This window comes from Eretmochelys imbricata, chromosome 1 (genome assembly GCF_965152235.1).
Source record: "Eretmochelys imbricata isolate rEreImb1 chromosome 1, rEreImb1.hap1, whole genome shotgun sequence".
NCBI classification, from domain to species: Eukaryota; Metazoa; Chordata; order Testudines; family Cheloniidae; genus Eretmochelys; species Eretmochelys imbricata.
Window position 1 is genome coordinate 313,746,514 of NC_135572.1, and position 15,485 is coordinate 313,761,998.

General features: G+C 41.1%; 1 protein-coding gene across 1 annotated transcript in view; it reads left to right on the forward strand.

The window, feature by feature from the left end:
- CFTR (CF transmembrane conductance regulator) overlaps positions 1-11,355 on the forward strand; it is a 147,342-nt gene extending 135,987 nt beyond the window's left edge. Inside the window, exons 25-27 of the mRNA XM_077841557.1 lie at positions 5,927-6,099; positions 8,271-8,376; positions 11,149-11,355. Coding sequence (XP_077697683.1) covers positions 5,927-6,099; positions 8,271-8,376; positions 11,149-11,355 — 486 coding nt within the window. The remainder of the gene's footprint in view (positions 1-5,926; positions 6,100-8,270; positions 8,377-11,148) is intronic.
- The last annotated feature ends 4,130 nt before the right edge of the window (positions 11,356-15,485 follow it).

The window sequence follows — 15,485 nt, forward strand, 5'->3', positions numbered from 1 at the left end:
TAATCTTTCCCTGTTTGCTGTAGAGGATGTTGATCAGGTGGTTCCGCAGTTTCTTTGAGAATTCATCACACCATTTATCATTCTGATGTTTTTCTGGTCATATTAAAATGTTACTGGAAGACATAATTTTCAACCAGAATCTTTAAAGATGAACTATAATGCTGAAATGAAAAGCATCCTAATAGGTGCCTCATATCCCAACAAGTCTGGCTGCCTTGGGGATAAGAATCGAAGGCGGGCATTCAGCGCAGTCATACGTTGTGACTAATCTGTATCAAAAATGTTTTCCAGCCATTGCAATTCTCTAGCTTACTAAAGACAACTCAGAATGTAGCACTTTGTGACATCACTCCTTCCAACACATGTAGCAACTTATGTCATGGAAAGATACATTCTGGGATGGGGTTAACAAACCCAGAAGTCCCATGGGAATGGAGGAAACAGTGGAGCTTTAGATTTGATTTTACCAAACTGGTAGAAATTGATGGTTTTTTTGCTACGCTGATGATTTGATAATGTTCCTTCAAGCTCCCCAGGATATATAAACTCATGTTTTTAATGGAAAAGTTAATACAAAGTTTCCTCAGCTAAAGATAAGCTTGTACTATGCCAACCAGACCCTCTATCCTGAAAACACTTGAACATGTTTTAATATATACATATGAGCAGTGCGTGTATTTGTGTTCATGCATAAATTCTTGCAGGATTGGACCACAGATGACTAATTTTATTTAGCATGAGCAAAAATAATAGTACTATAGCAATCAAAATATGCCCAGAGCCAGCTGTTATTAAATATTAAAATATAAATAATGTACATATAAGACCATATAAAAAAACAGGCCATTTTTGAAAAATGCTTATCAGATCATGGTAAGGAGTGCCAACATTTCAAGATGATAGAACAAAAAACAAAACAAACCACAACCTTTGCACTTACCTTTCACTGTCTGGTATCGGCATATCTGACTGGATAATTAATTTATGGTACAGTAATGCCGATCCCAACAGTCTTTTCCCACCTTTATCACCACTAGTCTCTCCCTCCCTTGTTTCCGTGGCAACCTCCAAAAAGCACACTAGTCTGTGTCAAACATCAAGAGTCTCTCTCTCTCTTGAGGAGGGCCACACATCTATTGTGTAGATTCAATTCAAAAGGTGCCAGCTTCAGGATCCAGGCAATAGTTGCCAACCTGTCTGGTCACTCTCAACTTTTGTGTAACCAGCAGCATAATTACCTACAAACCCAAAGGAACATACAATTATACAGCCCGAAAATAAGCTGGACACACACCAATCACCTTTGGAACATAAGGAAGTCTTTCTCTGATGAGATTTTTTGAACCTGCTTCCCCACAGTCCTGCTTAGGTGTCATTTAATGCTATTCAGAGTGGTTGTAAAATAGCTCTGGCAGCACTTCACACTTCACTTTGCACAGGTATAAGTGATGACTCAGGCTATGAGACCGTCACGAAGGTCACGGATTTCGTGCGTTTAGGTGATCCTCCATGACTTCAGCCCCGCCTTAGCAGGGCTCGGGCTGTCAGCCCCCCTTGAGCAGGGCATTGGGCTGTCAGCCACCTCACAGCAGGGCTTTAGGCATTGGTGATTTGTTTATTGGCCAGGACCTGCCCGTGACTTTTAATAAATACACCCCATGACAAAATCTTAACCTTAGTGCTGACAGGATACAAGGCAGTGGAGAGTTAGGTCTCGGCTCTCACTCTCTCCCCTTCAAATAGACTGCCACTCTTCCTATGAGCTCCTGATCAAGTGATGAGTATCACCTGTTCTCATTAGTGCAGATTCAGCAATGAACTCCTGCTAGTTCACTTTTCAGAAGCTCCATTTATCTGCTAGTCCTGATCAGACTCTGGGGCTTACAAATGGAGCCTTTCTTCACAAAGCTTCAACAGTTCAGATCTAGGGCACTAATCTGTTCCTATGCCTTCTTTGGGGTTTCGTTCCCATGCTAAACAATTGGGAGTGGAGAGTCTCGTGGCCAAGGGAGTGCTCCTATAAAGCCCTGAAGATTCTGTACACCCCATTACAACCCCTTTCCAACAGTTTATCCCTGCCTCCGGCTCTCTACCTTTTCCCCCATTCATTATCAGTCTTTGCCTCCTTTTTGTTTCTTCCCAGTCAGCTCTGTTCAATCACAACCTCCCTCAAACACCCCACCTGGCCACTGTCTCCCCTGCACTGCTCATCCCATGGAATGGACAAGAGAGTCAGACAACCAGCACCAGAAAAATTCTCTTCCCCCTTTTGTCTCCTGGACTTATGGCAACTCTGGTAGTGGGGCATAATCTGCTTCCTGCATCCAGGGCTTGGCTGGCTTTCTCTCCCTGCTCACGAGGTCCACAGCAGGAGGTTCATTCTTTTTCTTCCCCACATCACAGGAAAGAGAGTGCCGTGATGGTTCCTTCACATCCTCCTACACAGACTGTGGTGGAAGTTCCAGGGATGAGAAGTGGGAGTTGGCTAGTGGCTGTAGGTTCAGACTAAAGCTGATTAGAATTATTTTGTCTCTCTGTGGAAGATTTTGACTAAAATGATGGGGAAGGGTCCCACTTATGTCAAAACTTTCAGTAGAAAATTGAATTTTTAGCCAAAAACTAAATGTTTATTTTTGAGTGAAAATTTTAGTTTTCAAATGGAAAAAGACACATTTTAAAAAATTATTTTATATATTTATTGAGACATGCGGACACTTTCTGTGAAAAAGTTTGGTCAAAAAACAATTTTTCAGTCACTAAAATTTGACATAACGTTTTCAGGCAGGTGTAGCTGAGAGGAAATAGCAATCTGGGCTCTCCTCACTTAGTCTTCTTGGAGCCTGTGAGTCCCAGGCATAGGACACTGCTCCCACTGCTGAATAGACAAGCAAATTCTAGTGATGTTTTTTGGTTGGGAATTTCGTCTCCAGGTATAAACTAAAAAGGAGATTTTTAAAGAACTAGGCCTTATTTACAATACTGAGAAGAATTTTTATTTTAAAGTGTGCATAGTCAGGGGGCTGCGGCCATTCTGGGACATAACACAAGGAGTCAGGAAAGTCACTTTAAGGAAAAAACTGTTTTTTGGCATATCAAATAATAAACTGAAAAATGTAAAACAAAGAGCAGTGAAAAAGAAATGTTACAGAATCATCCTGTGCATTTTTTTAAAATAGGCCTGATCTGATTGTGAATGGACTCTGTGCTCTCTTGAAAGCTGGTTTGTTAGAGAACGCTACAAACAGCTGATGTGACTTGGGGAAGAAGTCACATTTTCACTTGTTCCTGTGTTAAATGCTTCTGCTCCACCTTAGCTGTTGCTGGGTGCAGTGAGGACAGTCAGTAGCTACTGCTGAAGTCAACATCACTTTTTAACTTTCTTTGCAGCTCATGTTTAAGATCAAGGGCCTAGATTCACAATGGTACTTTGGCATTGTGATGCTGAGTGTTGTAATACCTAACTTTTGCCACTAGAACTCACTGCAATTTGCAAAGCCTGAGTTAGGTGCCTTGGCTTCCTATTCAGGACAGGAGGAGAGAGAGGCACTTTAGAATGAGATCTAAGCTAGCCAATGGGAGATGCTGACAACAGGAATGGGTGTCAAACTCTGCCCGTCTCAGAGATAGGCATCTAAGTCTAGGTTGCACAGAGGTACCTACATTGGCTAGCAATTCTCAGCTGTGAACCCTCTTTAGTATTAGGCATCTAAGGCATTGCCCCAAGTAGCTAGGGTGAAACGTTTCCTCATAACTTTTAGTCCAGTGGCTAGGGTACTGATCTTTGTTGTAGAAGACCCTGCGTTCAAGGCCCCCTTTCACGTGATGAGGAGAAGGGAGTTGAACTGGATGTGTCATTTCTCAGATGCTTGGCTTAGCCATTATCCTATGGGATATTTTGATGTAGGTCTCCCTCAATCTCTCCTGTTGAAGCTGTTGCATTCTGGATAAATAATTAGAGTCATTTCAGACAAAGAGACAGAGAGAGAGAGAGAGAATGAGCACACAAGTATGAGAATGACTCCACAGCCTGGTTTTAGAGCATTAACCCAGGATGTGGGTGACCAGGATCAAGTCCCCCTGCTGCAACCTTCAGCCGCCCCCCTGCCCCCCCAGCTGTTTTGTGTGAACTCACCTGAGGACCTGATGCAGTAGCCACCCTCCGAGCACACCTAGCAGCTCAGGCTTTGCTTATGAGTAAGACGTCCAAGTGCCTATCTTCCCCTGGTTTGTGAATTACTCTGTGGTTTAGGCAGGAGAAAAATGCTCAGATGCCTAGAGGGAGGCAGTAGTGCGCATGCCCAGAGGCAGAAACATATTTGTCTATGGAACTATACTGCAAAAACGTAGGCACCCACCGGGTTCAGCTGGAATTTTGTATCAACATAAACCTGGATATAGGCACCTAGGTACTTTTGTGGTTCTAGGTCAAAGTATGGAACGACTAAACTTGAACATTTTATTGTGGTGTTGGTGTAACACTGACAGACCCTGGTTGTCAGTGGGCGGGATTGAACCTGGGATCTTTGGAGCTAAATGCATGAGCCTCTACTGCATAAGCTAAAAGCCACGTGGCTGTTTGTTAAGGCTGTAGCAGACTCATTAATCTCTAAGTGAAAAGAAAAGGAGTACTTGTGGCACCTTAGAGACTAACCAATTTATTTGAGCATAAGCTTTCGTGAGCTACAGCTCACTTCATCAGATGGGCACATGGGACAGAGCACCACACCCAGGAGGTATGTGGGCAACGCTGGCACGGTATTTCAGTATCATCATGTTACAGTGGCATGCAGACTCCCTTGGCCAAATTTTGCTCTCAGTCAGAATCAGAAGGGCTGCAAAGAATGTACATCAGAACAGAATTTGGCCCCGTGACCAGTGCAGACATTGTTTTAAAATGAAAGCATCCTTTCCACTTGTATCAGTTGGCTCAGTGAATGAGCAGATAGCTGAGGAGTGAAGAAGTGAGCAGTGACCTGCACACAGCTGGTATGCTGCTGAAAAAAACCAAACCAAACACCAAACTGAATTCTTCAGAACTTCATCATCTGGGCTTAGGCATTCTGCTTTACTAGAGCTCCTTTATTAGATTAAAAGAAAGTGGATTTGGAATTCTTCCTGCCTTGTGATACAGAATGAAAATGAGTTGAAAAATTACAAATGGCATTTGCAAAACCAGTTTTTCCCTTTATGACTACTATTTTCAGTTTTACTGTAAGTTAAGTTGTTGCATATCTTATAGCAATATAATAATGCATATTTCTGAGTTTTGGAATTCACAAAAATAGTTGGTAAGGTCAAAGTTTCTCTGACAATGCCACTGGAAGATTGTTCAGGCCAAAGATTGTAGTGAGTCTAGGCATTTTGGGGAAACATGCTAAAGCATGTGGTGTTCTTGTAATCTTTCAGACAAAAGAAGAAGTGGATGGAAATAGTCTCAAGGCCATGGTTACAACTGCTCTGGAGATCTGTGTTATTTTCTCCGCTGGTTTAGTGTGCTGTGTGAGATTTCTACTCCTAGTAACTAAGGAGCCCTGGATGCTTTTGGAAACATCTTCCCTCAGTATTACTGATGATGCACATCACCACTGAATAAAATGAATTGCTTTCCTTTTAGATGGCTAACTCAGAACCTTTTGGTCAAAACACCAAATCTCATTCTGTCTTATAAGCAAACAACTTTAACTCTCAATGTTCTGACATAAGCCCCAGTGTTCAGTCTCAATCAGAAATACATGATCTTTCACATCTTCCAACTCTTTGTTTTGAAAAATTTTATACCAAAGATTCTCATTTCTTCAGATCACATTTTCTGCTCAGTCTCAGAATCAAAAGGCAGAGGGGTTAAAAGGATGGGTTGCTGTAACAAAGAACCAGCAGTACCAATTTCTGTCATACAGCTTTCTCCTTTGATTTTTATCTCCTGCAGGTTGGACTGAAGTCTGTAATAGAGCATTTTCCAGGCCAGCTTGATTTTGTTCTTGTAGATGGTGGCTGTGTCCTCAGCCATGGGCACAAACAATTGATGTGTCTCGCCAGATCAGTTCTCAGTAAAGCTAAAATCCTGCTTCTTGATGAACCAAGTGCTCATCTTGATCCTGTGTAAGTTTTCCTGATTCTTTACTATATTCCAGTGTGAGGTAGGGAAGTCAGTGAGGCAGCACAGCAGAGAAAGTTATTTTGTCATATTTCTAGTCCTTTTTAAGGCTAGATTTCAACTTAAGGTACAGCCCTGAGCAAGGGAGGGTACGTAAACTGTACCATCCCAGTAGCTACCCTGGGAATCATTGTGCCTTACACGCGGTCCTGCCCCTGCTTTCTCTTTGCTCCAGGAAGATTAGTAATTTACAGGTGAGCTGTACCAGTGGTACATTACTACCCCTGCACTGGGCTCAGCTACTCTGCCAAAGTGTGCATAGTAGAAAGAAGAGTGCCATTCCTTACTTTTCTCTGCCTAGCTGTTCACAGGAGAGAGTAAGCAGGCAAGTATCCCCACTCACTCCTACACAGTCAGAGGGTCTGGGTACTCCCCTGGGTTCTTACTCCCTTTTGTGGGTGTAGAATTCAAGTCACAATTTACCACTTAATAAAAATATTTAGAACTTTACTTCAAAGGGTACTATAAACACCACATCTTGGCGGTAGGTATGTTATATGTGGGGAAACTAACACAGAGGGCCAATTTTATCCCTAATGCATGAGTGCAACTCCATTAACTATACGAAGTTTCAATTTGACCCAAATGGATTAAGGGAATTGACTGAGGCCACAGAACAAGTCAGTGTCAGAACTAGGATTAGAAACCCAGAATTCCTGGCTGCTAGCCCTGTGCTCAACACACGAGAGCATGTTATTGTTATGATTACTAATTATTATTTCCAGCACAGTAGCACCTGGCGGGCAAGGCCCCATTAAGCTAGTCACTCTACAAACATATAGCAAAGACAATCACTGCCCCAAAGAGTTTACAATATAAGTGTAAGGCTGTTGTGAACAGATGGATCTAGCAAAAGCTGAAAAGGAGCACAAGGAAACAATGAGACAGTTGCCTGGAACGAACTCCTATTTTAGAGCTTTATAACTCAGCAATAAAAACACTTTATCTTCTGTCTGAAACTTTTTAAACAATCTCCCTACCAGAGCAAAAACTGCACTATTTGGTTAAATGTTCACTGAGGCTAGTGTGAGGGATTAAAAAAAAAGGAGAGAGAATTCCTATGGTGAATTAATTCACTGTATAGCCACTTGCCTGCTATAACAGTATCTTTTACTGGTTTGAAATAAAAATATTTTCAGCCTATATAAAGCAGTGACTGCATGTGCAAAATACCTCTTTCTCGTAATATATTTGATCAAGTACCAAATTGTTTCAGTTGTTCTGAAACCATTTCTCAATTGCTGGTGCCTCGCCCTGGTAATATCTCCTATAATAGCACTCATTTTTGGACGGAATTCTTAGGAACTGCAAGTCTGAGAGACAGCACCTTGTAGAGATATTAATACCTTAGACATTGTCCACTGGACAGTATGGAATGAGAAGAACTGCAGGCCATTGAAAGATTACACACTGGAAGACATTTGTTAATTCTGAGGCCTTTCAAAGATGCCAGAGCCTTAAATAAGTCAATAATTGTCAGCATGTGTGAGTACAATGTTTAGAGCTAACACCACCACTCTTATTATTTAGCCCAAGCTCTGGGACCCTCCCACCTCACAGGGTCCTAGACACTGGATTCCAGCCCCAGCCCGGACATCTACACTGCAATTAAACAGCCCAGCAGCCCGAACCCAGCAAGCCTGAGTCAGCTGGCACAGGCCAGATGTATGTTTTTAATTGCAGTGGAGACATATCCTGAGTGTGGCACTTCATGATAGTGCAGGGTACACATTTGTTAATACACTGAATGGTGAACATCACAGGCCGAACTAAACACCGCTGCTGTGTTTGATAGAGTATGAACTAGTTCAATTCCTCTCTAGCCAACCCAGAGAAATAGGGGAATTACACCAAAATAATGATAATACTGGATAGCACATTTACTAAAAGGGACATCATAGATTTCTATATACATTATAGAATTATAAAAATGTGTCAAATAATTTTAATTACAACTTAAATTTTATAATTGCAATTTACTGTAGCAGGAGTGTAATTTTATGTGTGTCATTCTGAAATCTTTACCTTGCACAGCTCAGTATTAAAAGGCTGTATGTTGATAAATGTGCCAATTTCTGTATAACATTCTACATGCCAAAACTGTTTTATCTTTCAGAACCTTCCAGGTGATTAGAAAAACACTCAAGCATGCATTTGCAGACTGTACAGTAATACTCTCAGAACACAGACTAGAAGCAATGTTGGAATGTCAGCAATTTTTGGTGAGTGCTGTATCTTTTTAAAGTGATTTCCTTATAATTGACAGATATGGGCTTTGCACAATATTTTAAGTAACTCTTCTATGGTTAGATTAGCCACATCTTCTGCCCGGGGTCAGTTCAAATACCTGGTGCCTTCTTTATTCTAATTGGCTGGAAGTGCCTAAGAATTGTCATCTTATTGTACGTTATTAAAACAAATATACAGGTGTCTGTATCTGTTTTTACTTAATACGGGCAGAAGAGCAACTAGAGAACTGCAACAGAAGTATCCTGCCTAAGATGGTTAGACTGCTGTGTTTCTCTCTAGAAACAACCTGAAATTTCCTTTCTGTGTTAAAAACTGTTAATCATTTGTTAAGGAAATGCCAGTATTGGCGTTATGTTTTTTCAGTAGATAACAATGGCTAGTAAAGAAAATGGGATGAACTGTGTGTGAAAGCTGAGAAGTGGCCCTTAAAATCAGATATTTTCCTGTATACTTTCCTGACTCTCAGAGAGAGGGATGTTTTAATATTTCTTTTGCTACCATACAGCTCAGAATGTTTTCCTCCATATACATTTGGTCAAGTGCATGGTTTTCTCTTTAAATTATAGCCGTTTTAGAGTTGCATTGCTATGCAGTTGGGTAGCAAGCGTATAATCTGAAACGGAAGTGGACTATGCAATAAATAAGATATACCCTTTTGAACCACTATTGTTATTCTATATACTGGACTGTACCCTCATGTGAAAGATGGAGTTCTTTGTGTAGACCATCGTGGAGCCTGATTCATTAAGGTCCTTTCTAGTTATGCATTTTAATTCACAAACAAAAGCCTTCTAACACACATTTAAAGTGTATTTCAGTGGAGTTTCGCTAACACCCAGAAAATATACATTCTTTCCAAACATTTAAGAACTATTTAATTTTAAAAACGAGAATGTCTGGAAATGAAAAGATAAGGGATCCAGTCAATTCCCCAAGTACCACTGTCACCCATGCAATGTACACCATTTACCTAGCCATATCTTTGCCCCCTCATCTTGCCCTGTAATGGAAATATACTCTACCAACCCCATACGAGAAGATGGGATATTGGACAGTGGAGGGAGAGGGGTTTTATCCACACTGAAATGATAAGGATCAAAGTTTTATAACTAGATGGTTTTAACCTTTTAAAGCTTAACATGGGTAAAATGCGGTGCTTTTCCCTATCCCCCTCCATACTGCTGATAACCCAGGAACATTCCAGTCCCCTATACACATCCTCAATGCCCCCTCAGTCTGCTGTACCTTCCCTTCATCACTCCTTCCACTCCTTGCCAGTCTCCATGTACCCCTCTTCCTTCCTTCCCCCAAAGCTCTCCATTGCAAGATCAGGTAGCAGAGCTCTTTGCCACCTAGACCCAGCCCTAACACCAGTCTGCCCCAGCTCCATGCCTGTTCACATTTTCCCTCTTCCCACCTCTGGGGCTGGATTAAAGCGATTGGGGGCACTAAACACAAACTCATATAGGGGCTGGCCATGACTCTGTGCTGTGCTAACATCCCCATGCACCTCATCCCAGTGCCCTGCCCCTCATTGGGGTGACAATGTCAGGAAATTAGATTGATATAACTATGTTGCTCACAGGTGTGAAAAATCCACCTCTCATGTGACAGTTAAACCAACCTAACCCCCAGTGTAGACAGTGCTACTCAATGGGAGAATTCTCCTCTCGACCTAGGAGTACCTATGCCAACAGGAGAACATTCTGGTGTGTCCCTGTAGTGGTTTATGTGTTGACAAGCCCATAAAGGGACTGGGGCTTTCTTCAGGCAAGTCCAAAATACCCCCAGAAAAAAAAGTTAACAAAGGATAGCAGAATGGCAAACAATGCTTAACTTACACAGTCTCGTTTAAACAGCATAGTAAGAGGGTCAGTTCCTGCTTGCTTCCTAGCCTAAGGCTTGATCTACATCTGAAAGTGAGATTGATATAATTACATTGGTCGGGGTGTGAAAGATGCAAGCTAACCCCAGTGTACACACAGCTATGTCAACAGAAGAATGGGTGCATTGACACAGCTAACTTCATTCAGGGAGGAGGTGTTCCTACACTGATGGAAAAACTCCTTCCATGGGTGTAGGCTGTGTTTACAATACAGGGTTATGCTGACATAGCTACACTGACCTAGCTATTCCGGTATAGTCTCTGTAGTGTAAACGCAGCTTGAGGAGGGAAAGCCCTCCCCCTTGGTTCCCTTCTACCAATCTTCCAGTGCTTTTTTGTATATCCCTGCTTTAATAAGCTCCTGGTTAACCCTTTCCTTCCCTTCCCTACCTTGGAATGGATTTATTATATTATGAAGCTCTTTATAATATAATTCTTCGTAATTCCCTCATGAACTGAACCTGGTTTCCTCCAGCCCCCACCAAAATACAAGAAGGCACTTCTCAGCAATGCCAATAAAACAAAATAGGAGATTAAGGTCAAGCCTATCATAGTTAAGATGAGCTAAAAAGAGAGAGAGAGAGAGAGAGAGAGAGAGAAAGGACCATTTTTGAAACTGAGCACCAGGAACATTTCCCAAACACCATAATTTTAAAACTCTTTTTCTGGTTTGTAATGAAAATTAGTCAGTCACTTGACATTTCAAAGTATGTAAAAACAGCTTTTTTGCTCTTCTCCCAGTGTAAGTCCTTGAAGTTTTCCCTCCTATCAATCTGTGCTACCTTGCTAGTTTATGTAGTTAACTGAATTCTATCAACACTATTGATATAGGTCTAATTGATTGAACATGTTTAATTAGGTAATAGAAGAGAATAAAGTGCGGCAATACGAGACAATCCAGAAGCTGCTGAATGAAAAGAATTCCTTCAGGCAGGCTATCAGCTACTCTGATCGCCTTAAGATATTCCCACTACACCGCAGGAATTCAAGCAAGCGCAAGTCTAGACCCAAAATCAGTGCCTTGCAGGAAGAGACAGAGGAAGAAGTGCAAGAGACCAGGCTGTGAGAATGGGTGGAAACGCTTCCTCTTAGGAGTTCACTGGTGGAGTTTGGGGGAATACAGTACTGTACCTCAAAAACGGGAGAAGCATGACCAACACCACTGAAATTGCAGGAACAAGCACAGATTCAAACTTTCAGGAGGCATTAAATGACATTTATGGAAGTGGCTGCCCACCAATGGTCAAATTGTGTGTGAGGCATTACATATCCTTGAAGATTTACCACTTGTTCTGGTAAGCCAGGCTTCCTTGTAAAAGCTGCTTTTCTGTGGTACAAAACTAGATGATGGGCAGAGATAGGAACCCGTTTAGACCAACTTAATCATTTCATCAAATTTTCAAAACTTTTGCTGACGTGTGTTTGGGAAGAAGGGAAGGTGGCAGAGGAGGAATGTTAAAAAAAAATCAAGCTTGAATGGAAAACACTAAAATAAAAAATGTACAATGATTGTTTTAAGTTCACTTACTCCCTGAAAAGAGGTTCAGAAAGCACCAGTGACCCACTCAGAATATTTCCTCCTACTCATTCTTCAGGCACTTACTGTATTTCAACACTGCAGAAAAGGCAAATGCCCTCTCACAACACTGCACAGCTCCAAGCATGCAGGTGAGAATGAAGGAAAAAGAGGATGTTGGCTTGTAAGTTGCTCAACATCCGTCATGTCTCAGCAGTTAAAAGATGATCATGGGAGTTAATATTTCCTTCTGGAATCTAGTAAGACTATTGGCCGAGCTTTGCAAACTCTAATTGGGTGGAGTGCATGCTGTTATGGGCAGCCCCTTGTAGTAAATGGCAGGACTTCCAGCAGCTGAAGAGTAATATTCTGTGTGTTTAGGTCAGACACCTTTACATGCTTTTTATCATAGTTTGTATAAAGAACAAAAACTTTGAAGTAGACTTTAATAATGGAATCAGTTTTTACATGCTTCTGTTTTTGCAGTTTTCAGATGCATACTGAACTTTTCTCTAGAATATTTTATTTTAATATTCTTGCAAACATTTATTACAAGAATGCCGTATTTTAAGAGTGATTATGCACTATAAAGAAAAATATATTTGTATAGAAAGAATTTTTATATTTGAAACATCTCCTTTTTATGCCACTAGTCCTTTTTATTGCATGTTATAGTAAAACTGCAGGGGGGAGGGGGGGACATGACAGTATCCCAAAGACATCTCCACTAGCATCCAAAGTCACCTTTATTGGTACGCGTGGAAGCATTCAGGCAAGACAAGTATGCTAAGCTTCTATTTAAATAAAAACGCTCTTAACTCAAATTGCTTATGTAACAAGTCATGATAGTTGCAACAGAAATGTTCTGCTGCTTCTACTAAGTGAACACTGCCTACCAAACAAAATGCATTTAATTTTTTATTCTATTTATTACCAAAGTAGACAACATGATGTACAGTATGTCAATAAAATTAAGACTGTATACAATTCCACTGTCTGGATTTGTTTGGTTTGTTAAAAAGACAATTCTACTGTCTATTTCCTTGGGGGTTTTATATCTTATGGTTGCTAAGCTAAATGCAGATGTATCAAAATGTCTCTGGAAACAGTGTTGAACTTTCCAAGCCCTTAGTCTCTAAGGTGCCACAAGTCCTCCTTTTCTTTTTGCGAATACAGACTAACACGGCTGCTACTCTGAAACCTTTTAAATTGAGATGTTCTCTCTGATAAGGGCACAAACAATAATCCCTATATTACCACTAAGGGAAGTTTTGTGTACTCCCAACTAATACATTTCAAAATTTCATTACAAAAATTTCTCGTTTTCCCTGGGAACAAAATCCTTTTTAAAATATTCTTTTGGACTGCCAATAGTTACTGTGGCTAGAGCTGGGTGAAATTTTTTGGCCAAAACTTTTTTTCACAAAAAAAATAAAAATAAAAAAACGTAGATTCGAGTCCACCAAAACAATTCATGAATTCATGAAAATGGTTGATTTCATCTAACTGTTTTGGTCAAACAAAAAACAAAAACAAGCATCTGAAAAATCTAAACAATTTTGTTTTGAAAAATGTTTTAATGAAAACAAAATGTTTTGTTTCAGATCAAATTAATTCTTTCAACTTTTTGGTTTGCCAAAAAATTTTAACTTTCATTTTGGGTGGACCCAAAACTATTTTTTCCCTGAGTTTTTGGTACTGCAAAGGAACTGAAAAATCAGTTATTTTCACAGCTTTAGAGGTGACAATTTTGAATGCTTGGTTCTAAATGTACACCTCAGTGTCACCAGATGGTGCTGGCGAGCAGTTGTGCTTTGGTTTAATCAAACTGTAACCATTTGTGAAGGTTTATGATTCTTTTTGTGATCTACAGGTTTTATATGGCATGCTAAGCAATAAATTGTTAGAATTTGAGTCCTGTCTTTAAACATTTACATTAACTTGCAGGTAAGTGAATTTGGGCATTTTTGTGCTATTTGGGAATAGAAGAAACCATGGAAGCTCAGCAAGAGAACTAGAAAGAGCATTTTTAAGGGGATGCTAACAGTCAGTTGGCATCACTATCTGAACATCTCTTCATTTACAATCAGAGTTTATAAATTAACCCCATCCAGAGTTTGTGGCTGAAGAAGGAGGTGTATACACTGTGACAAAGTTTCTCCTCTATCTTGGTGGGTCTTGTGCTTATTGGCAGATTTGCTCACCTTGGAGCTTCACGACAGCCCTCAGTTTGGCTGTTTTCATGAACCCACAATCCAGGTCAACTCCTCCTGTGTCTGACCAGGAGTTGGGAGGTTTGAGGGGGAATCCGGGCCCACCCTCTACTCCAGGTTCCAGCCCAGGGCCCTGTGGAATGCAGCTGTCTAGAGTGCCTCCTGGAACAGCTATGCGACAGCTACAACTCCCTGGGCTACTTCCCCATGGCCTCCTCCCAACACCTTCTTTATCCTCACCATAGGACCTTCCTCCTGGTGTCTGATAATGCTTGTACACCTCAGTCCTCCAACAGTCCATGTTTTCACTCTCAGCTCCTAACACCTCTTGCTCCCAGCTCCTTACACGTGCACCACAAACTGAAGTGAACTCCTTTTTAAACCCAGGTGCCCTGATTAGCCTGCCTTAATTGATTCTAGCAGCTTCTTGATTGGCTGCAGGGGTTCTAATCAGCCTGTCTGTCTTAATTGTCTCCAGAAGGTTCCCGATTGTTCTGGAACCTTCCCTGTTACCTTACCCAGGGAAAAGGGACCTACTTAACCTGGGGCTAATATATCTGCCTTCTCTTACTCTCCTGCAGCCATATGGCCCGACCCTGTCACAACATGGACAGAATGAACATAGAACACTGAGCTCACTGCTTAAATTATAATCAGCTGAACTAGAGAAACACAATTACAGATTTCACAGTAGCAGCTGTGTTAGTCTGTATCCGCAAAAATATCCGCAAAAAGAAAAGGAGTACTTGTGGCACCTTAGAGACTAAAAAATGTATCTGAGCATAAGCTTTCGTGAGCTACAGCTCACTTCATTGGATGCACGTAGTGGAAAATACAGTGGGGAGATTTTATATACACAGAGAACATGAAACAATGGGTGTTACCATACAGACTGTAACAAGAGTGATCAGGTAAGGTGAGCTATTACCAGCAGAAGAGGGGACAGGGGGGGAACCTTTTGTAGTGATAATCAAGGTGGGCCATTTCCAGCAGTTGACAAGAACGTGTGAGGAACAGCGGGAGTGGGGGAGGGGGGGATAAACATGGTGAAATAGTTTTACTTTGTGTAATGACACATCCACCACACAACAAAAACACTAACTCAGGAACTTATCCTTGCAACAAAGCCCATTGCCAGCTGTGTCCACATATCTATTCAGGGGACACCATCATAGGGCCTAATCACATCAGCCACACTATCAGAGGCTCATTCACCTGCACATCTACCAATGTGATATATGCCATCATGTGCCAGCAATGCCCCTCTGCCATGTACATTGGCCAAACTGAACAGTCTTTATGTAAAAGAATATTCTTGACGTAAAACAAATCAGACGTCAAGAATATAACATTCAAAAACCAGTCGGAGGACACTTCAATCTCTTTGGTCACTCGATTACAGATCTAAAAGTGGCAATTCTTCAACAAAAAAAACTTCAAAAACAGAATCCAATGAGAGACTGCTGA